This window comes from Calliopsis andreniformis, chromosome 4 (genome assembly GCF_051401765.1).
Source record: "Calliopsis andreniformis isolate RMS-2024a chromosome 4, iyCalAndr_principal, whole genome shotgun sequence".
Lineage (NCBI taxonomy): Eukaryota > Metazoa > Arthropoda > Insecta > Hymenoptera > Andrenidae > Calliopsis > Calliopsis andreniformis.
The window spans coordinates 8,805,885-8,832,778 of NC_135065.1; the positions used below are offsets into that span (position 1 = coordinate 8,805,885).

Genomic DNA, 26,894 nt, shown 5'->3' on the forward strand with positions numbered 1-26,894 from the left:
ATATACATTTTAAATATACCATGTTAAAATTTATTAACTGTAATGTTCATGTCCGACACCTATTGTTTACAGATATAATTGTTTTATGATAACAACGCGATGGACATATCGATTTAACTCAGCGAAGCTTTATAATTTCTCTGCGGTAATAAATATTTGATATTCAAAAGCTGCGGTATGCTATATTAAAATTAGTCAGGCTTATTATCTCGTGCACAATCGTTGCGTCATGAACTCTATATTTTGTTTTATTTTTATAACAAAATAGTTCATAACACTTGCGTAAAGCTTCGATTTGTTCGTGATTAATAGTCTAGTCTTTTGTCAGCAAGTGGGTAATACGTATGAAATAACAAAACTCTCAAATCGTTTGGACATGTAATGTAGTACAACCAAACATATATAATTAATCAATATTAATTTTTATAGAAGCAATTGTTGTATTTAGGCCTTTGGTAAAAAGGTTTAAAATTTTCGATATTTCATTTTACGTAAATAAACATTCACCACGAGAAAAATAAATGTGTTATTGCTATAAATTACTCTGTACATGTTTTATTTTTAATTTTCCAGGAATATTTGTACGAATCAAATTGAAAATAACAATAAAACTGTTATAAATATAATGGTGATGAATCAATATGTAATTTTGTCAAATACATTATGTAAAACTAGGAAATCTGCCCTAAATTAATCCTAATTCGCTTAGAAATAATATCAAGAAATATTCCAGGATTTACTTGATAATAAAGAACTATTAGTGCGCATGGTATTGATAAAATTATATCTAATTTTGTGTCGTCTTTTGTAATAATTGCATTTTATGCAAAACTGAGTGCTGTACTGTCCAAACTTATTATGTATTTTAAAGTTTGTAATAAAACCAAAAAAATAAACTGAAATTTTTAATGAAGTTACTGACACCCTACGTTCGATATTGTGGAAGCCACCTTTCGGTACAAATAGCGGATATGCTAAATTACAAATGATCGTACAAAGACTCTAGTAAACTCTTAGAAAAACTTCCAACAGCAATTAGAAAAGATGTATTTCACTATGAAATCTGAGATGAAAGTATAAAGATAACTTTAAAATATATAGGGCAAATCTATCTAAATTCAGCGTTATATTTTTGTTGAGTAAAAGGACAGAAAGCGTTTTCATCACTGAAAATTTATTATCCTAGCGCCTTGTTAGAGTCGTGATTAAAAATAATGAGTAAAACAAAATATAAATAATGCAAAATGTCAACATAAGAAATTAAAAAATTTTTATTTTCTAGTGATATGAAAAAGGATGAAATTAATTCATATCCTCTAGCCAAACCTACTGAAAATTTGTTGGTGAAAAAACATGTTCGATCGTGATATAAAATAGTTCTATAAAAGTATCGTTTATACTTCATTGATACTGTTCAATTCAATGTATTTTCTGCAATGCAGAAACATTATCTTGGCAGTACCTTCACTCAGCCTTAGAAACTTGATAAATATAGTTTTTATAAAATACCCTTACTGGTGGAAAACCAAGGATGTCAAGATGTGAAATGTCCCGTTTTCATATGAGCTTATTTCACATTTACTCTTCTTTCTCTTGATCATCAGATTTCTCTTCATTTTTCTCAACATCCTCCTCTGTATGTTCCGTATTCTGTTCAGGCGCAATTTCCGTTCCACCATCGTGTTCTACAGGTTTAGAGTCGTCCGACTGTACATCTTCATTTGGCAAAGTCGTCCTCTCTTCTACACTGAGATGACAAAAGAAGGAAGTAATTTGATTATCCAACACAAAAACTTTTATTTTTAGAGTGATAGTTATGAGCAAAAATAATTCTTTTCGTTTGCACATATAGTGATAACTATTACCTAATTTAAATTAATGATTACACAATTATGCAATCAATGTAACTATAGAGCTTACCTTTCTGCTTCTACTGCAGCTGTATCTTTATCTGTGGAAGGCTAAAATAAACATGTAGTGGTTAATATGGATAGAGTATAAATTTAGTGCCAAGGGCAGGACATTGATGCATAAACGTAACTAAAATGATGAAAAACTGAATTCTACAACTAAAATAAAAAATATATATATATATTAGCAGATAGTACTGAATTAATGGTAATATTTACCTCTCGACTCGTAGTGTTTCCATTTTCTTGAATTTCCTTACTCTTATTTGAATCAATACCAGTTTCTTTTCCACTAGCAGGCGGCGCCACTTTCAAGAACTCTTCCAATTCATCTATCTCATTTGCCAAATCAAAATCTTCATAATCCTGCAAAGTGATTCATAATGACCATTTATAGACCAAGCATGCAATTAATAAGGCTCTAAAGACTTATAAGATAATTTTATTCAGTTTCAAGCTATCATTTATTAGGATTCTAATACTAATAAGTACCCCGCAATATTCATCCTCGTTAAATATTTGTGGAGGTAATGGATATTTGCTATCTTCTCTTGCCATACTATTTGCTTGCATAAACTCTTTCTCCATCTCCTTCCCTGGTTCCGTTATATCAATGGTTTCGTATTCTACATTTTTACTATCTAATATCATCAAAACACGTTGCTGTCTCTTTTTTACCTGAAAGAATACAAGGAAATATAAAATACATTTGTCCCACAGATACACTCCAAAATCTGATGCTGCTATTTAGTAATCCTAAAAAGATGTTCTGTTTTCCAAAGAGGTTCAAATTACAGTGAAAAAATGTCTATTTCATTGATCTTTCTTTTCATAATGCCTAATTAAAGTACAAACTTCATTTTATGAACGATACAGTGAGATTCATCGAACCCTGTCCCTATACAAGCAAACTAAAACATTAATACTCGATTTTTTCATTAAACCTATCTCATGTCATTCCTTTTTTTGCATACTCTTCCCATAATGCAATTGCTCAATCGAATCTACTTTATCTATACCAACGTTACATATAAACCGTAATCCAATAAAATCCCCTCGAATCGTCACGATGGGAGATCAAAGCGGTTGCGAAATTGACACCCAAAATAACGAGTTCCTATTGCCCCGAACATAAACATCCATCAAAAGATTTTAATTACCCATCTCCCACGATCTCATTCTCCACGAATATCTCCTCCTCCCCATTCCCCGGCCTCCGTGAAAGCTGCCGCGTGCATTCTCATTTCACGTTCGACCTCGCGTGAAACGCATCATTCGCGATCTCCTGCGATCGGCAGGGTATTCTACCATACGTTTTGCGATGCACCGAGGGCGCATACGAGCCGAAAAGGCCTGCATCGCGAGCGATCGCCGAGCCTCGAGGGGCGATCCCTGTTCCGCGGCGATAAGGAGATCCGCGACGAGTGACAGCGTGTCGAATCGTTAATCGTCGCCACGGTCGCGTAGCCCTCGATGTAACCCGATCCAACGTAGCCGTGAAATATCGTAAGAATTCAGGTGCCCGGTAAATCTGGCATTCTCTTCGAGTCCTCACACCTATGCACGCGTGCACGCACACGCGTGCTCCACACACACACGCATTCTCTTTCCTTCCTTTCCTCACCCTCTCTCTCTCTCTCGCTCTTTATTTTCTGGCTCTACGCTCGTCGCGCACGAAATATATATCGTTTAACTGTTCCCCTCTAGTCGCAGTGGGTGTTTCACACTCACTTCCTTGTTGCCGCTGATACCCGATATGTAGATTTTGACGACCATCGTTAGAGCCGGGGGCCGCCTTCGGTACCAATTGACACGGTCGCACTCCTGCCTCGGTGTGTGCCACGATCAGCGGTCCCGCGTAGTGATAAGCGATCAGTCGAATCACGCTACAGGCTATTAGGGATCGACGACGATGAGCGACACTGATTTAACGCGCACGGACCTGGGCTGGTCTGGGATCCACTGGCTACGTCATTTCAGGCCGGTTTAACGAGTGTTCTCATGCACGGCTGAACACGCGAACCCTTTACTCCCGCGCGGGCACGATGCGACTGCGATCCTGACGCCAGACGCGGTGCACCTCGCCGCGAAATCTAACGGTGCGAATATTAAGGTCAACTTGCACCGCTGGTTTGCTGGAAATTTTTTACGGGCGACATTGCGGATGCTTCGTGTCTGGGCGTTTATCGGGAAAGAGGAGGGTTTTGGTGGGTTCAGTTCCTTGAGAGTTTTTAATGGGGGATTGGTGTCACTTCTCGAGGTCGTGCTTTGGACAGTGGTGAGAGTTTTATGAGGGAATTGTATTTGGGGCGAGCATGGACTGTGGTTTCGATTATGAGAGGTGGGATTTGAATTGGCGCGTTTCGTGAACGCGCCATTGCGTCGCGACTTCCGGTGACTGGGGCGCGCGGTGGAGATCGGGCTTTAAAGTCTCTGGCCTTTTCCGGTTCTTTTGGAACGTACCTTATATTTGTGCAAGATGGTAAGAATTGTTATTGGGAAATATTATGTGAATCTTGTTTAAATGAGGGTTGAATTTCTTGTGTGGTGTTGAAGATGATTATGGACGAGTTGTTAATATGTATATTGTAGAATATTATTTACCTTGAATCAGTATTTGTGTGAAAATTGTGACATAGGGTTATGTTTATATTTTTACTAAGAAATTGCACTTCTGCCTAGTTGTTTACGTGAAATAAGTATTTTTTGAGATAATGATGTAGTCCCTTAATGGATTTAGTTTGTCCTGTGTTAGAAAGTTATTATGAAATTGAAATTATATCATGGTGTATCCACCTGACTTAACCTTGATATGTGTCAAGTATTTACTGTTTCATTTTCTGGAAATAATAATTTTTATCATTAAACTTTAATAATATTTTTTAAATATTAAACTGTTTTTGGTGCGTTGTTATTTTGAATGTTTCGATTTATACTTAAATTTGAAAAGTGTGATAATTCATCCTATTATTTCCTTTCAAATCATATGTGTTTATTTACAAATATGTTATTCGTAATTGCTAGGCGAAACGCACGAAGAAGGTTGGAATCACTGGAAAGTATGGCACCAGATATGGTGCCTCTCTCAGGAAGATGGTTAAAAAGATGGAAATTACCCAACACAGTAAATACACCTGTACATTCTGTGGAAAGGTAAATAGATGATATGTAATTACTGTTTAAATTAATGCTATTGTAATTAAAAGTAATATCTTCTAATTATATCTTCAAATATTCCTCTTTAATTTACAGGATGCAATGAAGCGCAGTGTTGTTGGAATCTGGTCATGCAAAAGGTGTAAGAGGACAGTTGCAGGAGGTGCCTGGGTTTACTCTACAACAGCTGCTGCATCTGTCAGGTCTGCAGTAAGGAGATTGCGTGAAGTTAAGGAACAATAAGTAAATATAATAAATAACTTGTAATAATATATGACTTTTACTCATTTATTCCCCTAATTCATTATTGGCAGTTTTATTTGAGCTTACAAATCATGCTTTAGAAAGTATGTGGAAAGAATTATGTTGGTAAAACAGTAACACTGAAATAAAGTAAAATTTTATCAGAGTTTAATAGGCTCCTGACAATTTGGTATACGATACATATGAACCAGAACTTGTTTGAAACAGTTTGTTAGAGTTTCATCATTGTTTGAGTTGAAAAGTGTTTAGAAATTGTTTGAGAGGCACATTAAAACCATAGTCCTACATATCTATATTCACATGTTCCATTTCATTTTGCTGATATATTGTATATTAACTTTTTTAAGAATAGATACGGACTTTTTAGTAGTATCACTCTATAAGAGAGTTACATTAGCAGTGTGCATATTTTTATGCAAACTTTATTCAACATGAATACCTGTGTGTGTTTTTTTTAATTAATAAAAACAACTCATACTTAAACAGATATTAAGGTTTTAGAAAATATATGAAAGTTACTTCAATTATTTAGCTCAGATATATTAGCATATATTATTAATATAAATATAGAAGAACTGAATGGAACATACATAGATTATTTTATTGTCATTGAAGATGTATTAATCTAAAATTGTATGTTTCTATCTATAAACAATGAAATGAAATTATTTTAATGGACAATTTTTAAAATTTAAACTATGTTATAAAGTGTTATTGACTTTATTATTTTCTATATTTGCAAACTTACTCTGAACTTCCCTTAAATTTAATTTTAAATAACTAATAAAATTATCTACAAATTCTGCTAATACAATCCTTAAGGAAACGTATGTTCAAATAATATATTGATCTTGTAGAAACCAAGTTCTGTACAAAAATAAATACTATAGTTTTGCATGGGTAATTAAATATATAATTAAGCTGTAAACAATAAACTGTTGCACCATCACCATTCCTTCAAGTAACATAAAATTGAGTATATTCTTTGATATTAAAATTCTTCTAAATTGAAATTTTTTGAGTTGTATAATATATTTTAAATATTATAAATGTAGTTCAGTGTTTCCTTATTTAGAGTTGCAGAATCGAGTATGTTTCTTTCTCAGTTGCGAATGTACACGTAATTATCAGTCAACGTTTTCCAGGATAAATGTTTCACTTTGTCGACTGCTTTTTATCCTTTTTTTTTCTTTTTTGGAACGTGGAAAATTTTTAACTCGAGACTACGATAATGTAAGGGAAGGGCGCCAGAATCTAATAACAACATTTTTACATTACTTACAAGAAACTGTTTCATCTTTCAATCATACTCAACAAGTATATTGCACTCTATTCTTGCGGCACGCTTCTAATTCATAGAAGATAAAAAGGGTTTGAATCTATTAAAAATCGTAACTATGCAAGATGATGGGAATATCCATAAAAATATCTAGTCCTTTTCTTTTAAGAAAATACGGAAGACATTCTGTCTTGAATTTAAGAAAGTATAACATTACAATGGATAACAATCGATAATTTCTTATTATTCTTAAACGATATTATTTCATAAATGTAATCTCATATTGCTATGGCGAATTAAGATATAAGTACATTTATCCTTTCGATTGAATATAAAATGAAAATAACAACTAAATTATACGAACGAGATGCAACAAGGAACTGTTAGAAATATCAGTATAAAAAAGATTCAGTGCTCTTCCCTAATCGCTAGAAAATTGTATAGTACAAGACCTAAATCGTAATCAATAGTGTCACAATACTTTCCACTTGCACTCAAACATTCATTCTATCATAAGTTGTGAACATTTATGCCATAAACATGTTTGCGTTTTAGCGCACTGATATATCCTTCAGTCATCCAGCATTGCACTCATCCCATATTATCAAATATGTTTGTCTCTTCTTTTGTATTAACAATTATTTATTTATAACAGTGGTCTGATATGCTTTCCTCTCTACTGTTTACTTAAAAAAAAAAAAAAAAGAAGAAAAAAATGTTCACGTATGTGTCTCTTCGTATCACTTGTATACATCCACACACATTTGGAAATATCCCTTTCTTTTTCAACACTGTTGTGCATTATCAATCAAGGCATACCATGAGAAACTGCAGTAAATACACGATACTGCTGTATAACAGTAAATAAATCCTATGTAACTAAAAGCATTAACTTTAAACATCTCTCGTCTTTAAGGTAGAAGTCAATATCCGTTGCACCGTTAATTCCACTGATATTCAGATGGATTCGTTAGAAGCGATAATGGACATTTTTTTATGGAATATAATACTATGTTCTTTCTTGATCTTGCGTATAGAGGTCTTCTGATTCCGTAGTTCTTGATTGTAGTGTATTAAATATATGTCAACAAGAGTTACATATAGATGTTTCACTTAGAATCAGTCGGTATTAGCTGGCTTGCCATTTAAATTTACTACGCATAATCCATTTCTGACCAATATTGTGAGAATCACATGGTGATAGAACAGGTTGCATTGCGTCACTCGAACGAGGTTTCGACAAACAATGTCCCGTATTAGTATGTTTTATCATCTTTGTCTGTAACGAAATAGGCAATTTACAAAACTGATACATTCTACTTTATGCAGAGTATATCCAAGCCAGTCCTTATATCGTACCTCTTCGTTATAAACCCACGCCTGATTTCCACCCATACCGTGGCATCGTACTATCTTGACAGGACCTTGGGGACTGGCTGCATCAAGGCACATATCGTCAGACATAATTTGTTGCCGTTTCGTATAAGCAAACACCTACAATGCAAAAGATTTTCATTAAAACTAATGAAAATTTAGCATCCATACACATGATATTAAATTCAGTTTGCTGACCTGGTTACCACCCAACCCGTGACAATAGCTAATTCCAACATTCTCCCCAGTTCTTCTTCCCATAGTATCCAAACAAGTTTGCGTGTCAACATTTTGTACATCACCCAAGTAATAATAATCCAATGGCATTGGAGATTCTGGGTAAATATTCTCTAAATACCACCTGAAGCTCTTGCACTTGAGACGTTCTCTGAGCTTGATTCTCTCCGATACATCCCCTACGGCTACATTTCGAGCTCCTACGAGTGAAACAGTTGTCTTAGGATTATTCAATCAGCATACATTTTAGGTTTGTGGAATGCGATAATGTGCTTGCACTTATGAATGTTCGCCGAAGACGATGTGTGTCAGAAATATGTGCTGAAATGAAGAAATCGCCATGTGTGGTGTATTAATGCTGTGTGCTTGCTTTTGAGAGTCACTGCACTATAGTATCATGATTTTCTTTAAGATTATCAATTGGAGTGACTATGAGAGTCGACATATCTTACACGAGAGTCTTACACATATCTCCTTTATGCTACGATTCTCTTTCATTGGGCTGCTTATTTCAAAGATGCACAAAAATGAAGCGACACATTTTCGTCACTTTTTTATACATACAGTGTTAACGGGTATCTGATAGACGTGTAACTGGTACCCGGTAGTGTGAAGCTCATAGCGTTATGCAACGTATAAAAGCATGCCAACCTCCCAACAGAAACATGCAAGACAGATAGAAGCCAAAGAATACGTAAGAGACTATATTAAAAACAATGCAAAGACATTGCACAGTTTTGTACTTTGTTTTTTTTCCACAAATGCTGGTGTTAGTGCTACCTGGATTAATGTTGTAATAGAAGTACTTCCATTGGTCCAGCCAGACCTCTGCGAGTCGCGCATTGTTGTGGTTCACTATCTTGCTGGTACCACCAGGGAACGTATATGGTGTTGATTTACGGAATACATGACCGACGTGCGAGCACGTTGCGATTTCCAATGTCCCACCACACATCCATATCTAACCAACTCAGTTCTGTTAGTATGTTAGCAATTACAAGAGTAGTTCATAACAAGTTTATCAGAGAAAGAACTAATATAATAGATTAGGTTCAGGACTGTTCAGATGGATCTCGTTCTCCTCTCTGGCACCTATAATATATAATTTCATAAACGTATTAACTAAAAAGCAAGCAAACTCATTCTGTTAGTCGGCTGGATGGATGAGTGGTTAAGACTATACTCGGATTTTGAAACGCAAAGAAATCAAGTCTATACCTGTAAATCAAGTTGCATGGCTAAATGTAACAACTAAATCCCAGAATCCGTTTTATACCTGTACAGACACGCGCACACATACCAATAAAAGAATTCAAATATTTAATAAAGTACATTCAAGTATGGAGAAAAATGTGTTAAATTCATGGTAGATGCAAATCATTTGGTTAATATCACACTGGTAAAAACATTCAAAGTTAATTTTGCGATTGAGTATAAAGAAACTACTAACAATCAGTAATTACAGGTGTTAATATTCGAAAAGTTTAGTTTGTCATACGTGTTATCAACTGGAATGAAACTTGTAGAAATTTCTTATAACATTCTCGTTCTACATTCTAGCTATACTTGTAATTAGAGATATAATAGACTTACTTATGAAACTAGATGTATTCATGTTTGCAATACAAAGTGAACATTTGTTACGAGAAAACACGTGAAACCTAATATGCGGAACAGTATAAATAGAGTAATGTAACAGATATTACTGAAATCAAAGATATTAAGAATAGATAAAAAAGTGTGCTATAATAGATTTTCTTTATGACAATGTTACAGCATCATTTGTACCAGATACCCGTCAAGTATATACTTATAATTTATTTTTAAGTTCTAACGCTGTGTATTTCGTGTTAAACATTTACTAATACTGTATGAACACAAGCATCGAATTTCCGATCGATTTTACCTCCTGAATTTTCTTCTCGAAAGTCCGTTCTCTTGTTACAAAATTACAATAATTGCACACTTTTCTAAAGTAAAATTTCAGAACGATTAAAATTTGAATCACTGTCAAATAATTAGCGTTACTGATTTGCGCAATTCACATAAGGATAAAGTAAACAAATGAAATTATACACGTTATTGTCTAACCTGGGTTCATGGCATAGTAAAAATCTCTCCACTCATCCATCCAGACTTCGGCCACCCTAGCCGCATTGTGTAGAACTACTTTGCTGACACCACCAGGAAACGTATACGGACTCTTGTCTCGGAATACATGTCCAACGTGTGAACATGGACTGATTTCTAACGTCCCACCGCATTGCCATACCTACAAGGCACTTATGACTTCACAAATGAAGATGGAAGTATCCATAGCTAAACCTTCTAATTGGAATTACACATTCAAATCTTAAGCTTTTCGTTTACCACTATCCAATATCCCAATATACCCATTTAACGATAGAACTTCTGAGGGCTGTTAGTTTTTTAAATATAAATGATTGAAAAATAATTTGAATAACATTCCAGATATAAGTGACATAAGAGAATTCGAAGTTCTAACGTTAATCATGAATATCAAGTTTTATACTACATTACAGATTAGAGTCTGGTGTATGAAGATTTCAATTATGAATGGAAAACACATACTGTAAAGAAAAAGAAATGTTTTATGAAGACAATACAAGAAAGGCACAATTAGCTGGAAAAGCAAATAAAATAAATTTTCTCCTGAAAATCGTCTGTAAATCTTATAAATACTATTGTCTATATTAGTGAATAGTAAACTAGAAATAATTCGAAATCATTTGATACTCACTCGAAAACTCATTTCGAGATTTTCACCGCCCCAAATGTCCATTCCTTCGTCGTACGCGCCTAATTCGTAAAAGTACTCCTTATCAATAGAAAATAGTCCACCAGCCATAGTTGGCGTTCGTAAAGGAGCTGTTCTGTCTCCTAATCTTCTGTCCATTTCTCTTTGCGCTACTCTATACCTTGTAAATTCAAGACATTTCATATTAGCAGAGATCAATCGAAAATACAATTTTTATATGCTACGACCAACAGAATAATATCTCTTACCATCTAAAATTTAATTTCCAATTGAAACCACCCCAAGTCATATCACTTGCTGGGATGTACTCAAAAGTATCGTCGCTAATCACATCAATGATAGGACAAACAACCGTGGTTCTATCCTCAGCGATTCTGGAGAGCAAGGGTTCCAACCAACCTTCCGTGCACTCGCAATGCGCGTCCAAGAACGTTATGACTTGCCCCTTCACGTGTTTCGCCCCAAGCAGTCTAGCTCTTATCAAACCTGATCTTTTCTCAGTGCGATACACGTACGTAGGGACAGGCAGTGTTTTTACATAGTCCTCCAGATCTTGCTTCAGGTGATCTACGAATGAAAAAAATCATTAAGCAGAAAGCCACTAGAAGAAGAAAGATCTAACGTTATAGGTACTCCCAAAACTATCTTCCCTATCTCACATCTATCTATCAATCTTCAATCACCTTGTTCACTCTTGTCATCTACCAAAATGATCTCCTTAAGCAGAGTCCTAGGTGATCGATTAATAACCGACCAAACAGTCCTCAGCAGCGTGCTCCAGGCCTCATTGTGGAACACAATGACAATACTGGTGTCTGGGAGGTACTTGTTATACTTATTCGTCTTGCATCCCTCCAGTCGAATGTCCTTCAGGGAGCGATTCAACGAGATCATATCGCTGGCCATCAAGTTGAACTGATTCAACTTGAACAGTTCCTGCTGCTTGGCCTCGTCCTCTGGCGATATGTGCACAGCTGCGCCCAACTCGCCAGGCATGCCTCTGTTCTCTCTCACAACCCTCGCTGGCCTCCACAGGTGCAGCTCGGACTGCTTATAACGCCTCTTGCTCTGCTGGCTGGTCACCTCGACCGACTCCTCTTTCAGAGCCTTCGGATGGGGCACGCTCTCCTCCGTCAACGTCTGCTGTTGCTTGCTGCTCTCCGTGCAACCCCACCCAGACCCGCCGATGCAGTCCGAATAGAGCATCAACACCATCACGTCCACCAGGAACCATACCAGCGACGTGAACAGTATCACTTGACACGTGTGAATGCGAATCTTGGAGCGGAACATCTTTGGACGGGGCTTGTCACCTTGTACCCCGAGCTCATCACCCGGATCTTCGCGACTGGGAGCACCACAGAGGCCTGAAGGGTATTATTCTAAGGGGAAGTTAGTCGCAACAGAGTCTGAGAGATCAGCCTGCTCCCTCGGTAGAATCACATGACTACGTGTCTTGTGTAGTCCTGGTATCTATAACAGAAATTGATTATTCATTACTATTGACTTTTATTGCATAAAAGTGTGGGATGTAACTGAGAGGATGAGTTTCAACCGTGCACACCCATGTTGTGGAATGTTATCTCATGTGAGATATGAGTGGCTCAAGAAACTTTGAAAAATTGTAGAGTTATCGAAAATATTCAATCTAACCCAGACCTATTTTTTTATCTGTAAATGTCCATATATAGAGGATAAAAATAGTCCTTATTATGGGTCATTTGATGCGTTAAACATATGCATTTTTTAATAATAGAGATTCAGCTAGTCCTCTCCAAATACTTTTATTTAAAAAAATCACAAATGATAATTCTCAAAAAGATTCGAAATTCCTTGTTGCTACGAGTAACCGATAAGAGGACCACAGTTGGATAGAGCCAACAATTCAGCGAATTACACATCGCCAAACAAGCCACCCACCCAGCGAGTACTCTGTTAACCATCTCCAGCAAGTATTTCAATATTGAACGTTTGAAGATACGTTTCGAGTTCACATATTTGTGTTCCCGTTTCATTTGCCAAAGGATTGCCTTTGTCCAGTCGTATTTACTTCTGGGCGAGCCTGTGGCGCAGGCTAGGGAAGTCAAGTGAACTCTCCACTGTTTATTTATCACGCACGTGCATAATACATAAGGCACTTTTACCATTATCGATTCGTTTCTATTCTTTTCCTGTACCATTCTCGCGACGACGCGCACATTCTTGCGTTCGTTCCGCGCGTTCCGACAACTGTCGCAGCGTGAAGTCCTTGATGCGCTCTCGTCGCGCGAAAATTGTCTTGGAAATTCATTCAGAAGGGAGAACGATTCCTGGAGAGCTGCGCTATTCCGCGTTTTATTGCATTCCCATCGAGCAGGGATATGAAAGACAATTTGAGGAGACGATCAGATTCTTTTTCATGCATAATGGTAATAAAAGACGGAACCAGAAGGACTCCGTGGAATCGAGATCCAAGCTCTCCAGGCTCCCATTCGTAATTCAGAATTTTCATTCTGGAAAATGGACCCGACGTCAGGTTTGGTCTCTGCTCTCAGAAATAATTCCTCCATTCCCAGTGCTCTAACGCGAGATGAAGGGACACGATGGGAGCGGAAGAAAGTTAGTTGGAACTGTTAGAAATTTCAAGTAAAAGTGGAACACCATATTCAATCGGAACTTTTCACTTCACATTTTACAATCTGCGTTGCAGGAAATCACTTCGTCAAGGTTGCCCTTTGAATGTGAGAACAGAGTTTCGATGGAGACGAAATAAAGTTAGCCACTGTTGTAGGAAATGTTGTGACTGGAGGCATTGAAGCTTCCTAGTTGTACCTAGGTACCTAGAGCGATACAGAACATCGACTGGCATTATCACTTATTCAGGACCAGTCCTATGTACTCGGGCGAATAATGCTACTTTAGATCTAATCCTACCCATTACAGATCCTATCATCCCTTAAACGTCTATCATTACCTCTCTCTGGGACTTCCAGAGAATCCAAACGACCAAAAATATCCTACCATTGCAGTCAATAATGCTGTAGATTTACACACCACCTGCTAGGCTCACAACTCGATAAAAGAAACCCTGAATAACATCATCCAATTTTCTTTCTACAATAAATACAAAAAAGGCCCCCAAAAACCCCACCACAGTAAGCCTTGACACCATACAAGATTAATCATTAACAACTCTCCCAGATCCTCCAAGTCTCCTTTCACCATAAAGGTTCAAGGAATCGGTAGTGGTCCGAAAATCGATCTCTCCAGACGTATTTCGTTTGAGGTCCCTTCTCGAACCAGTACCAAGAAGTTTCGCGGGTGTTTCCCCAGCCGCTTATTGGCCCGCAGACTTAGTCACAGGACCACGCTGGAGTCCTCGAGAGTCGGTGCTCATCAAACTTGAAGCATCCCCATAGGCTCTCCTCCCAGGCAGCTCTCGCGACCGAGAAACTCGCTCGACGGAGGATGCTGGGATGCCAGAGACGCGCGGCGGTTTTATTAAATCGGGGAAAGCCCCCGCCACGGTATGTCTCTTCCTAGTTTCCGTTATTCCCCCCTTCCCTCTCTGGCTGAGTGGTATGCAATTATCGGGTACTATTACTCGGAAGGCTGGCGGCTCGGCTATCGCGATGAAAGTGAATTATTCAGCGGCCACTAATTAATTAGCATCGGTGGAGTATCATTTTCCCAGACGAGGAACGCGTACTCGTTAGAGAGCCACGCAGGGACCGCGTTTGTTTCCGCCGTGTTTCCACGGTACACTTCTCCATGGGGCGCTGTCGCCGACGCTTAATCATTGTTAAGCGACGCCTGCCACGAAACTTTCCGCGTTTCGAGTCTTCTTCGGAGCGGGCCTTAAGCAGCTTATGGGACTGCATAAATGATAGCTTTGGCTAATTTCGCGTCGTGTTTGTTGTCGCGACTCTTTATCGTGGCTCGTGGCCTCTGAAGAGGGCTGTCTTTTCGGGGATGGATGGAAGGGCTGTTGGGTTGGCTCGTGGACCACTTTGCTGCTGGAGCGAGTGTGTAATTGGGGAAAGTGTAATATTTGCTTGGCGTGGGATTGAGGTAGCGGGGCAATGAGATTTTGTGGAGTGTGAGGTACGATGTTTGATGGTAATTTGTATCTTGTTTGGTTTGGTGAATAACGCAAAAATGGTGGCTCCAGTTAATAGTATATTGAGTATTGAAATTCTCGATTTATGAGTAGTTTTTTATATTCTGCAAATTGCTAGTCAATCACGGTATCAGTTTCAGCAATGGTTCTACTGTACTCTTGTCGTTAATACAGTAATTATGACTTCATGATAGTGGGTAATAACTATTGTAGTTATGGTTTTCAGTTAGGATTATGGTTTAGCGTTATATCTCGATTATTAATTTTTTATTTCCTCCATACGTAGGATTCTCAGTTAAAAGAATGTAAAAATACTACACATTTTTAATTTTCGATGCTTCAAATATCTGATTTTCATCTTTTTAAATATTCAAATTATCACATTTTTAATTTCACTCAGTTTTAATGCATACATCATTTTCTTCCATGACCTTTTCCCATCTCTGATTACCAATTCATAAATGTCATTTCTAAAGAAAGATTTAATTTTAGAGCTTTAAAATAGAATTTCACAGAATATGATAAACCTTGAAAATAATTTAATATTACTACCTACGAATAGAACTGCCACTATTCGATATTTAAATATTAAATTACACCTTTCACAAAGTTTATGTTCTAAATATCTACCATTTGGTTCGTTTTACAAGGTCTTGCAAATTTGTAACAAAGTTTTTGATAAAATTGTTTCCCCCACAGAAACAAACCAACTTCCAACGTAATCTTAAATTCTCGTAAATTCAGATTTCACTATTATAACCGAAACTACGGCCATTCAGAAGAGTTTGCGGTTAATCCAAAATTTAGAAGAGCTGAGAGTCGTTGGTTGGGATTGTTAATTACGAGCTCGAAGTCGCAGGTGTTCTAAAAGGCCCAAGGTGTGCGTATTTCCAGATAGCAATGCAAATGAATTACAACATACTTTTGACTTGCTAATTTTTCCACGCCGAGGACCTTAAATTCTCGTGATTCTATCATTTTGCAATCATTGCTGCACTAGAGAGTAGCATCGCGAGTTACGAAAGTGCAGTCACAGATCTTCGAGATTTCGTGCAGAGAAACAATTTATTTTTAAATCTTCCCACTGGCATGTTTCGTAATCAAACGTCAGATAAATGGTGAAATCGTTAATTAAAAATTTTTTAAATTTCCAATGGAAATAAACGAAGCCAGAATAAAAACAGAAACTGTTTTAATAAAAAGAGTACAAATGAAATACTCATATAATATTCTGCTTGGTATCTTTACTATAGGAAAATATTACTGAATATTTATATGTATTTTTGACATGAATAATATATTTACGTCAATGCCACAGATCCTGGAGAAACTGTTTTTTATTTTACATTTCCAGTTCGTTATTTTTACACTTCTCTTACATACTGAAATATTTTTTACACATTTATTTATTTAAGCAAAGTTTCAATCCCCAAAGGCCTGATATCAAACTACTAAGAGCCCATTAACATTTTCCTCCACAAACAAATCTTCTCGCGATCCACCGATCTTTCGCAATCGGATGTTGCATCAGGGGTCCAGGAATTGTTAAGTATAAAATCGAAATCACAGCTAGGCTCCGAATATCTCGCGGAAGGCATCGTGTTTCGTAAGCGAACGTTGCCAGGTGAATAGGAACATGGGGCGGTTGTTCATCGAGGCAAATTAGCGGAATAATAATGAAGTGCAGTGTAATAATGCACTTGTGCAAACGAGATGGAAAGCAAAAAGAAAAGAGGAACACGGCGTTATGCAACTTTGCTGTCTTAGCGAACAATTTCTCGACCGTTGTGGACAGATCTCGAAACTGACGAAAGATCGATTACCCACGGAAGTTTTGAAATTCGAAAGGAAACTAATAATTGGCGATAGAAATCACTGCAATCAATGGAGAAAGTTAAGCTTCCTGGCTGCCCTCGCTGACCATTTCATTGACTCGTTAAACGTGAGAATCTTTAAACTCTTTCACTTTTTATAAAAGCTCACTCCATCACCAAAAACCATAAACCTATAACAAGGAAAACTGAAGGAAACTTCTTTTCTAAAACGTCAGTACTGCTCTTCTAAACCCCGAGAAAAGGAATGGAAATATTTCTACTTTGCGTACGAGAGCCTCGCCAGAATCTTTATCATTTTGAAAAGTCCTTGAGAAATTATCAGGTAACGCTTATTCCCGACTACTAAACTGCATCTCAGCACACAGCTATCTCATTTCTTGGCGATTAAAATATTCGCAAACCACCGACATCTTAAACGATAAGAAAAGAATACATGATTCGTAATTTTTCCTGTTCCTAACTGGCGGAAGTAGGGCGTGCACAGAATACAGAAAACGAGGCGTTGTCCATGAGAGACGATTCTGATTTCTTATCACGATGTATTCGAGATAATACGATAGTTCGAAGACTGCGTGTGTGTCCAGAAAGGCAGGGCCTTGGGGAGTTTCAAAGGCGTTGATAAGCCAACTTTCGAGGCTGGAGAGTGGACTCCGTGAGCGGCTGTAATGATAAGAAAACGTGCGAAGTTTAGCGACCGCGTTGAGGAATAATTAGCGTCTATCTCGGACACCAGTGGAACGACAGAGGAGAAGAATGAGTACGGAACGAGATCACTTTTGAAAGAATCGCTGGGGTTCCTGCTTTCGAGTATCACGCCATCGCTGGTTGCGAGAAGAGCGACTGAGAATCGAATACGAAGACTCCTCTCGAACGGTCTCTGTGCTCTAATTACTTTGTTATGATAGGTCCTTATGCTGTAATTAATTAATTTTTCATTAGAACCGCGGCGCAGAACAATGGCGAAAGTATAAAACCTGTTTGCCATGCACGAAACTTTTTGAGAGAAAAAGCTTGATGTAGATTAATGGCAAGATGTTGCAAATGCATGGCTAATACTTGCTGGGCTTGCAATCGTAAAACTAGCGAGAGCAAGGTGTGGTTCTAGCGCAAGAACTCAAATTAATCTGCATACACTCGGTTCCAAAAGTATGGTGTAATATTTTAGAAAATATGGAATAGTGCTGGCAAGAATGGTGGATTACTTGTCGAGTGAAGTGACGAATACCCACTTTGGGAATACAGTAATTTGTTAGTCACTCATAGATGTTAAGAATAAAACGTAACCCTTCAGGGACTCATACTTCTGTGAACTTCAAAATTATTTTACTCTTGGTAAATTACTCTTGGCAAAATAGCTTTCTTCCCTTAAGAGAAGCAAATTTTTCAAGAAATTTCAAGATAATTGTCACAACATGGTCCAATCTTTTGCTTTGGGAGGATTTGTCGTTCTCCTCGATAAATTGCCAGCGCAAGTGGTTAATAACGCAATCACTGTTTCTCTGTTCCGCGATGATGGATACGACCTACAGCATCCTCGCGACATAAGTTTCCAGAATGGATCCGCGACAGGAGTTCCGCGCGTATTTTATCGCGACGATAACTCTTTCGAGGAAACACGTACGTGGAAAGCGCTCGGTGGGGGCTGACACGTTATGGATTTTACAAAGCGTTTCGCGGGCCAAAGCCCTTTTCCAACTTCGCTGCGTCTCGACGAGTTGGAGAACGATATATCTTCCCGTCAATTTCGAGACAGCCGATGTAACTTGAAATTCTCGACGGGCCACTGCCGATGGGAAACTTCCTCCTGCGTGAAATCGCGCGCTCGGACTCGATAATCATTTTTCCCCTACCTTTGGAGGCAGTGATAGTGGTAAGAGGAGACGTAAACCGAAACTTTTCTCGCAAATTGTTTTTTCGGATTTTGTGCACGTAGAGTTAGTGACTTCTGAGCTTCCAGAAATTTATGATTGATCCGTTAAGGGATTTAGGATGGCTTGAAGATTTGTTTTCATTTTTGAAGGAATTCGACTGGAAATAAAGTTCGACGATTTTAGCTTATATAATTTGTTGGAACTTTTTCTTCCTTTTTATTTTTCTTATCCTTTCACTCTCAATGGGATTCACATCTGTGCCGTTCCCAGACCATGAAAGTAATTTTACATGGTTTTCACTTGGTTCAGAAACCATTCATTGCTTTCTTCTTTCTATGGCTCTCTTCTTACAGGTCTTGTTTCATTGTTCCACTGACAGTGTACAATTTTCCAGTTCCATGTGTAAATACACGATTCCGGAGTATTACAGAAATTGTATACTTAAGCTCTTTATAATCACGGCTTACAACGAATAATAATAAAACCTCTTGGTTATTATAATAGATAGAGCGCGGGTGGTTATACATGCGTGGAAAATTTAAATATGCAAACAAATACAAAAAGCACATAATATGCAAAAATGTATAAAATATCTAAAATAAAGCACAGGTTATAATATGCAGAAGGCAAATCAGAATTAATATTATAATAGTTAAACAGTGAATGTTTATGCATTTATATGTAGGTCATTTAAAATGCAAAAGTATTCATAGCGAATTTGCATGTTCAAAAATATGGAGGTATATAAAATATCGAAATTAAAATACACTTTATGATATTTAGAAGCCAAAAGAGGTCTGGTTTTGTAACTGGTTTATAGCCATTTCATTATTTTTTCACTCATTTCGAAACTTTCGTAAAAAATGATCATCCAGCTACGAGGCTTTTTGTAAAGCGTGAAACCCTCTTAGAAAATCCCTAAACAAATCCTAAGGATTTGCCATTCTTCGTCGGCTAACGGTTCCTTGGCGCGTGTTCAAAGAAGAAAGGTGATGCGCTACTTTGTTCCTTCAAGCGATCGATTTTCCACCAATAGAATCACGCTGAATCGCGAACCGGGAAATTGAAACGCTCTTTACTGCTTGCGGACGCGTGGAAGATGCGGGTGGCGAATAAACGGCGGCTCTCCGCGGGAAAATGAATCGAAGTTGCGAAATGGGCTTTCCACTTGGAAGGCTTCTTTCCCGAGAAAATCAATTTCAGAGATCAAATTTAATTACACACTCTCATTTAATTATTAGACTGTGATAGCTCAACCAAATTCAATTTCTAAAAACATTTGTAAATTCTTGCATAATACGTGCATCTACATCCATCTATCTACACACTCAACTTTTCCATAAATGAAACCACCCGCAGACTACTAATTACATTCGTTTGACCGCTTACATCTCTGCTTTCTCGAACTTTTTACCACGCTAGCTAAATGCATTACTGGGCGAATCGATTCGACTCAGCAAAATGCATTGCATTAACGTATGGAAAATTCTGCTGCAATTAACACACGCGACAAGTTCTCCGACGCCTCTGTTCATTGTTCGACGAATGAAATTCTCTAGCTTAAAAAACACACGTACTTTCCCCGTTTTTGTCCTTTTTTTGCGGCAAGATCGCGATCGCGAGTGATTTATTGGCGGAGGAGCGAGATAAGAGGCGCAAATGTGGCAGTGCCAGGCTAAAAGTATTGTTCATGTCGAGATCTTTATTAAGGGCCGACAGTATTACTGCTTTTGTAATCTTTATGATCGTTGCAATATCGTTTTTTTGAGACTACGTGGATCCAATATGGCGGGGATCATAGAGATCACAATTCCATAAATAGGACATAAAATCGAAACTCAGCAATAAGACGAGAAAACCAACGATAAAATTTTCGAATCAAATGGTACCTAACAATGACCTAATACAAATGATTAAGAAATAAAAATGTTATTCAATTTTGAAATAAGAAAATTGCTTATGGACCAGGGTTTTAAGAAATGCTCGATATCTTTTTGCTACCATCACTAACCCCTACTCTCTACATATTATTATCTTGCATTTGGAAATTCGAGGTACCTCCAGTGCTTTCCAATTATACCAGCAGTGCTCGACAATACCAGCGATACAATGAAGATCGCTGTGTATCGTACGAATACCGTTATTACGCACCGTTTTATACGGGTCACAAAACCGGCGTAAAGTTTTCCGGGTAATGGAGAATGGATTAACAATAGAAACACACGTACAGGAAATGCAGGAAATGATTGATACGTTTTTTTTCATTGCGAAAATGCCTCGCGAAGAGAAAAGGCATTAACTCGGCCATCAACTCTTTTAAACGCTCATTTTCAGTAAAAAGCAAATTCAATTAAAACACTTTTTATAATCGTGTAGCTTGTTCCCCGTAACTGTTCCTATTCTCGTCTTAATTACAGAAAAAGATAAATATTAGAGTCATTTTTCAAACCACGAACAGTTTGAATTCAGCTAAGCAGGTCACTGACATCGTGCATGAACTTAGATTTATCGACATAATTACTGGCGGATAATAAAAGTAATTAACTAGTTTTTTGTAACGGATGGCGTACGAACACGCGAAGTTGATTTTAATGACACTTTGAAAGCTACGGTTAATTATTCTAAAAGTATATGTGGAGAATACTGCTTTACGTGACACGAGAGTATGTTTATGTATAATATAACGATTAAGGACAATGATAGAATTTCTCGACAACGGGGAATTGTGTTATAAGTAATTGAAAAATGAAACGAAGTCGATCGAGGCACCGGAAGTACTCTCGAGTACACCAATTCAGATTCATGAATTTCCAATGCCAGGTGAATCGAAAATTGAAACGTCTCCGATAAGTGGCTCTGATAAGAAAGAAATCGAAGCTAAACTCGATGAAATTGCATTTGGAGTATCTATCGAATGCATTGAACGATAAAAATTAGCGAAAATTAGCGGAAATTATCGTACAGCTGGTGCGCCTTACTTATCGATCCGCCAGTGTATCGAGCATCCCGCATCTTTGTGCTGCAACGGTTGTGCACGTAGCGTTACAAATCGAATAACAAGAGAACCACGCGGTTCATTGAAAGCCGCGATCGCGTTGATGTCAAGTGTCGCGAACAATCCTCGTCAAAGCGCTACCAACAATTTTTTAAAGGTCTTTCTTATGGTCGTTGATAACCTGTCGCCAACAAGCGTTCTACAGGCTCCATGCAGTGCACGTGCATGCACTGACAAAAGACAGAAAGGAAGAAAAAGACGTCAGACACGCGTGAGGTTGATTACGTATGCAGATAATTGCAAATGCATTTACACGTTTTATGACACGTCTACCGATGGTGGAACACTAGTTGCTCAATGGTTATCAGGAAAACTGGCCTTTTTAGATTATCCTACTAGGCTTATTGTTCCGTTAAGAAAGATACTGTGTCAGCTACTCGGTTGACACTAATGTCGATGACCTCGCAAACTGCAAACTGCTAAAATTGCATTTGCAGTAAAAGATGAGAGAGGTGTAGGGATTATTTTGGTTCGAGAGTGTGAGAAGTGACAACGCATGAATGTTTAATGTTTTCGAAATTTCAGGATGAAGAGAATGCTTGATAATCCGGGTTATTTAGAGCAACTTCCATTAGTACTCGAATGCTCATATAATTTTCATTTCTAAGATCTACATATATATATTCTGAACAAGCAGTAGAGAGAGACCCAAAGGAAAAGATATTATCTTGAAATATTTTGGTAATATTTCAGCATATAATTTAGTAAAAAAGAAATACTAATTTAGAACAAGAGAAGGTACAACAAGTTCATTAAGACTGCACTCTGGGGAGTTCCTAATCAGAAAAACATGAAAACTGTTTCAATCAGATTTACTAAGACTCTTTTAAGATATCACGTGAACGTTAAAAGTTATTTTTTCCTCCTGAACCTTATTGGCTGTTCGCCGCTTATTTCGTTTTCAAAAGTCATTTCATGTGGCGTGTCTCCCATTTCCCTCCCTTTATTTTGCGTCCTTTTGTGGCGACACGATAGCTGGAACACGATAAGACAGAAATATTATACGTTATAACCGTTAACAGGGCCGATTAAAATTCCTTCGCGTGGAATTAAGCGGGAAACACAAACATGACCGTCGATGGAAAAAGGAGCAGGATCACGACGAGTCTCGGTGAATTTCGAAAACACAGAGGATGTAGTGCATAAAATATTACGCCGTTCGACATTACGTTTCACCGCTTCGTGCATAATTAAGAAGGAATGAGACGATGGAAAGAGCAAAGGCTGATGGGACGTGCTTTCAACGAAGACATTTTTCTACCACTGTCAGCAATCAGTTAATTTGCTGATCGAGTTAACGCTGGCGCGACTAATTATCAACCGTTAACTACCATGCTTCTCTGCGCGAGCAAGACAGAAAAAACAATTACTTTTGGCACCGATTATGTATTACAGTTGAGTTGGGGTCATCTCTCACGTTCTACTTTCTAGTTCGTGACAGAGAGATCATTATCTGGTAGTGTGAATCATTTGAAGCAATCTTATCTTCTACTTCAATAACTCGTGAAAAAAAAAGTTCCTGGTCGCTGCTGCAATCGAATGACAATTATAAGTTTGTCACTGATTTTGCAGTGGTTCGATTAAATGAATTGCTCCAGAAAGTACACAATTGCGGACGCGAATAACAATTATTCAGATTGTATTAATTACTAAATGGACTGCTTGTTCATCGAAAACGTGACGTGAAAAATATCAACCTGACCGTACCGTCAATACTCCAATACCGAATTTATTTATCGACGATGCAGTGCGTTACGTGCTTAACGATATTCCTCGATCCCTGAACTCTGCACTTTGCGAACAATGGAAATCCTATCATGTTACTCGAGGAAGGTTCACGTATTTATGGTTAGCATTAACTCTAGCTAAACACGCTAATCGCTCCATAATTAGCGTTTCAATACGATTTTCGTGAACACTAGTCGCGTAGTTGATAACAAGCCTTCACATCTTCTCGCGTTTCCGGTAATTAAACCTACGACGATGGTTCATAAGGTTTCTACCATAGCTCTGATTTCAATTTGGTGATGCAATTAACCCTCAACTGGTATGGCATCAGTATTAGATACAATCTAACATGGGATCACTGCCAGTTATTATAAAAAATTGTTAACTAGTAATATGTAAAAAATTCGCCATTTGTTAGCTCATTATTAATCTCTTAGGTTTAAGTTATTCTACATGTTAAACATTAATATAAATGCTATGGTTCTCACTCTACCAGTTAAGAATTACTAATAAGACAAACAAAGGCTCGTTTCGCTACATTCGTATCGCGAAATTATTTCCAACAAACGAGTTTTACTTTAATGCATACTATCACTCGCAACTTTGACCACTGCAAGCCATCAATGCACGAGCTGACCTCAGAAACAATGGCTGCAACTGTGTACACATCTACAATTCAGGAAACATAAATTGTAGCACTCGGTTTTCCTTGAAACTTCACATAACTAGTCACTGCATTTGCAATCGTCATACACGATATCTACTGTATGCAGAAGTTGAATTAAATCAGTAATTCAGATATCACTGTACAGAGCATTATAGCAATGAGATCGTTTGTTGCAGCCTCACAAGGGGACGATCCGATCTGGGTGCACGTGTCCTTGCAGGTCGAGTAACGTGCCGTCTTTAACCGGTCAACCCGCTCGTCAACCCGACAGAACTTCACAGCGAGCCTTTCACTCGTTTTATTAATCACCATCGAGTCGCGTTACGTTTGCCTATTCCTATAATCCGCGGCAAAAAAGCCACTATTCATGAATAATTTACCTGCTTCGACAAAAGGTTACGCTCAACGATGGATATTTATCAAGACCAGGCGACGATCAGCTCTCATATAGCGTATGGTATTTTCGACTGGTGCAATTTTTATCGTAACACATTTGGAAACGACGCTTAACGTCCCGTGAGCAAGGGGCCAGACAGAGGACCTTGGGAATACAGCAGAAGAGCAGGTGTGCCGCATTCCTTCAAACGGAACACTGACGTAGCTGGTGGAATAGAATTCTCCTCGCAAGCATATTATAACCAGGACTGATCTCGCTGGTAAATCGTATGCATAATGCTCCAACACGTGGAATGTATCAAGCGTTAAACAGAAATTAGGGAGAACGCCGAGACACAATCTGGTCATGGGTTAAGCTGGGTTCACAATATCTTTGGTTGGGACCTTTGATGTCCGTGTCCCAAAATGTCGAGATGCAGAGAAATGCTATCGGTTCTTTGACAGTATACAGGATGTCTCATCAAGTCTAAAAAAGAGATAATGTGATAGCAATGATTTTCTTAGAGGAAATACTATGTATATCAACAAAAAAGAGCAGTAATGTTTAAATTAGAATATTCGAAAATAAGCAATTATCTTCTGTTGAGTAGCTATTAACAGTATTAACTACAGATCATGTGTAGAATAAGAAAAGCTGTATTTAAGAATTGTATACCACTTAATGACTTTCATTTTATGCATTTAACTATTAATATCGCGACTTCCAATTGTGTTTCAAAGGTCCTCAGACACGCACGCGCACTAGAAATTAGGACCCAAAAAAGGCCGGATTTCACCTCGGCAGAAGTCTTCTGTATCCACACTGGAGCTCGCGAACAGCTCATGTAACACAATCATTTCCATAAATTCAATACATCCACATACTTCTAACTTCACAGTTACAGTTCCACGTTCAGCCTAGAATCCTCTCTAACTAATTCTCTTCTCTCTAAAATAATCACATGGCCAGCGAGCCTGATTCCTCCGTTCGAGTATCCCCAGTGTGGATGCACCATAATGCTACAGAACTGCGTCAGAGAGCAAACACCGACCGTACGTGTACACACGTATCCACGCAGCACCGTTAAGTTGCACACACCACATGGTCGGCTCTCGTTCCCGTGTCGCGAATTAAAACGACATTTACCCAGTTTCGGGAGTGCTCTTTCGATCGGCCAGCCTCGCTCCTGCCAACAGTCCACGTTCAGCCGCGGCGAAATTCTACCCGCGTCCGTGCTCCAGAAGTCCACCACAGAAATCGGCCCCGTATATGTGTAACACACTGCGGCCGGCGTGGAATGCGCTTCGCTCACACTGTGGTATGTCACTGGCGTATCTACTGGCGCACGGAACAGTTTTCGCGGTGGTCGACGATGCCGCGAAACCTAATCCCTCAGGAACGAGATCCTCACGGCAGTGAACCTCGAGGGGAGCGTGAGCACGATGCCCGAGAGGAGTGTGGCTCGCGACAGGCGCCAGGTGGGATCGAACTCGAGGCGAGTCAGTCTTTACGCGAGGCTCGCTGTCACACGCGGACCGCTCCCGTGAATGCGCGCGACTGCTCCCCGGCGAGCGAATGGCTCAATTAGCGCGATACCCATTGATACACACCTCTTATGACCTAGTAACGAGAACGCCTCCAGGTGAACATCCCGTGCGTCGCACATACGTGTACATCCGACACTGCGGAGCCAGCGGGCAGCGCCGAGGTTAGGGCCACGAAGTGGGGACACCTGTTCGACATCCGTAGCACCACTTCCCTACGCTCTCTGACGGCGGTGCGCGAACACGGCCGCCTGTCGATATCGCCACGATCCTGCGATGCACGCACCGTCGAGGGCCTCGTCGACGGAGTCGAGATTTATCGGACGCGAGAAAACTTCTCGTACCTCCATTCACGGTCGACTCGCTCTCTCATTGATTCCGCAATCGCGACTACTTGCGCGACCAACGAGAAGTTTTTTAACTAGGGGAGTAGCTTCGGTCGGATGGTAATGAAGATTCGTTTTGCATCGAGTGTCGGTAATGACGCTGATATGAAACGATTTTTTTCATATTTTACAAAATTTCAAGCTATTAGCTCTGTAATTTTGATTAATTATTGTAGTTGCTGTGGGAAATGATATTATAATTGAAGATAGTGTGTTTTTTCTTATTATTAAATATCTTATCGCTTTGCAGTTCTTTCATGAGTTTCAATACGTATTTCCTGAGTACAGATAAAAAGGCAAAGGTCAGAAAAGCTGCATAAGTGTTTCAACACGG

General features: G+C 38.5%; 4 protein-coding genes and 1 long non-coding RNA gene across 7 annotated transcripts; 2 read left to right on the forward strand and 3 right to left on the reverse strand.

Annotated features, from left to right (window-relative positions):
- Positions 1–14: 14 nt before the first annotated feature.
- LOC143178250 (SH3 domain-binding glutamic acid-rich protein homolog) lies at positions 15–4,076 on the reverse strand. 2 transcript variants are annotated; one of them, XM_076376785.1, is made up of 5 exons: positions 3,642–4,076; positions 2,403–2,588; positions 2,130–2,276; positions 1,921–1,961; positions 15–1,747 (listed from the first exon to the last, which is right to left on the reverse strand). In XM_076376785.1, the coding sequence occupies exons 1-5, from the start codon at positions 3,684–3,686 to the stop codon at positions 1,579–1,581; spliced, it is 588 nt and encodes a 195-aa protein (XP_076232900.1). In that variant the 5' UTR covers positions 3,687–4,076; the 3' UTR covers positions 15–1,578. The 2 variants fall into 2 exon arrangements, with proteins under 2 accessions (XP_076232900.1, XP_076232901.1); XM_076376786.1 differs by lacking the exon at positions 3,642–4,076 and adding an exon at positions 3,071–3,586.
- Positions 4,077–4,251: 175 nt separating this feature from the next.
- On the forward strand, positions 4,252–5,338 carry Rpl37a (ribosomal protein L37A). The gene is made up of 3 exons (XM_076376788.1): positions 4,252–4,392; positions 4,935–5,063; positions 5,163–5,338. Exons 1-3 carry the CDS (start codon positions 4,390–4,392, stop codon positions 5,307–5,309), a joined length of 279 nt encoding a protein of 92 aa, XP_076232903.1. The 5' UTR covers positions 4,252–4,389; the 3' UTR covers positions 5,310–5,338.
- Positions 5,339–6,021: 683 nt separating this feature from the next.
- Positions 6,022–26,523, reverse strand: Pgant5 (polypeptide N-acetylgalactosaminyltransferase 5). Of its 2 annotated transcripts, none has more exons than XM_076376778.1 (8): positions 26,241–26,523; positions 11,683–12,472; positions 11,248–11,566; positions 10,982–11,159; positions 9,001–9,181; positions 8,182–8,420; positions 7,969–8,103; positions 6,022–7,888 (listed from the first exon to the last, which is right to left on the reverse strand). In XM_076376778.1, the coding sequence occupies exons 2-8, from the start codon at positions 12,290–12,292 to the stop codon at positions 7,739–7,741; spliced, it is 1,812 nt and encodes a 603-aa protein (XP_076232893.1). In that variant the 5' UTR covers positions 12,293–12,472; positions 26,241–26,523; the 3' UTR covers positions 6,022–7,738. The 2 variants fall into 2 exon arrangements, with proteins under 2 accessions (XP_076232893.1, XP_076232892.1); XM_076376777.1 differs by lacking the exon at positions 9,001–9,181 and adding an exon at positions 10,312–10,492 and having other exon boundaries at positions 6,023–7,888.
- On the forward strand, positions 18,716–24,690 carry LOC143178253 (uncharacterized). The gene is made up of 2 exons (XR_013001748.1): positions 18,716–18,803; positions 24,431–24,690. It is a non-coding gene; the product is annotated as an uncharacterized LOC143178253 (long non-coding RNA).
- LOC143178251 (uncharacterized) lies at positions 22,620–25,033 on the reverse strand. The gene is made up of 2 exons (XM_076376787.1): positions 24,635–25,033; positions 22,620–22,834 (listed from the first exon to the last, which is right to left on the reverse strand). Exon 1 carries the CDS (start codon positions 24,996–24,998, stop codon positions 24,657–24,659), a length of 342 nt encoding a protein of 113 aa, XP_076232902.1. The 5' UTR covers positions 24,999–25,033; the 3' UTR covers positions 22,620–22,834; positions 24,635–24,656.
- Positions 26,524–26,894: the final 371 nt, after the last annotated feature.

Coding starts and splice junctions, on each gene's coding strand:
- LOC143178250 (XM_076376785.1), bottom strand. CDS start 3,686: ATGGTCGTCAAAATCTACATATCGGGTATCAGCGGCAACAAGGAA. Junction 2,277..2,402: donor ACGAGGATGAATATTGCGGG/GTACTTATTAGT, acceptor ATCACTTTGCAG/GATTATGAAGATTTTGATTT. Junction 1,962..2,129: donor GAAACACTACGAGTCGAGAG/GTAAATATTACC, acceptor TGTTTATTTTAG/CCTTCCACAGATAAAGATAC.
- Rpl37a (XM_076376788.1), top strand. Junction 5,064..5,162: donor CCTGTACATTCTGTGGAAAG/GTAAATAGATGA, acceptor TTTAATTTACAG/GATGCAATGAAGCGCAGTGT.
- Pgant5 (XM_076376778.1), bottom strand. CDS start 12,292: ATGTTCCGCTCCAAGATTCGCATTCACACGTGTCAAGTGATACTGTTC. Junction 9,182..10,981: donor ATCTCGAAATGAGTTTTCGA/GTGAGTATCAAA, acceptor TGAGTTGGTTAG/ATATGGATGTGTGGTGGGAC. Junction 8,104..8,181: donor ACGGGTTGGGTGGTAACCAG/GTCAGCAAACTG, acceptor TTTGCATTGTAG/GTGTTTGCTTATACGAAACG.
- LOC143178251 (XM_076376787.1), bottom strand. CDS start 24,998: ATGACCAGATTGTGTCTCGGCGTTCTCCCTAATTTCTGTTTAACGCTT.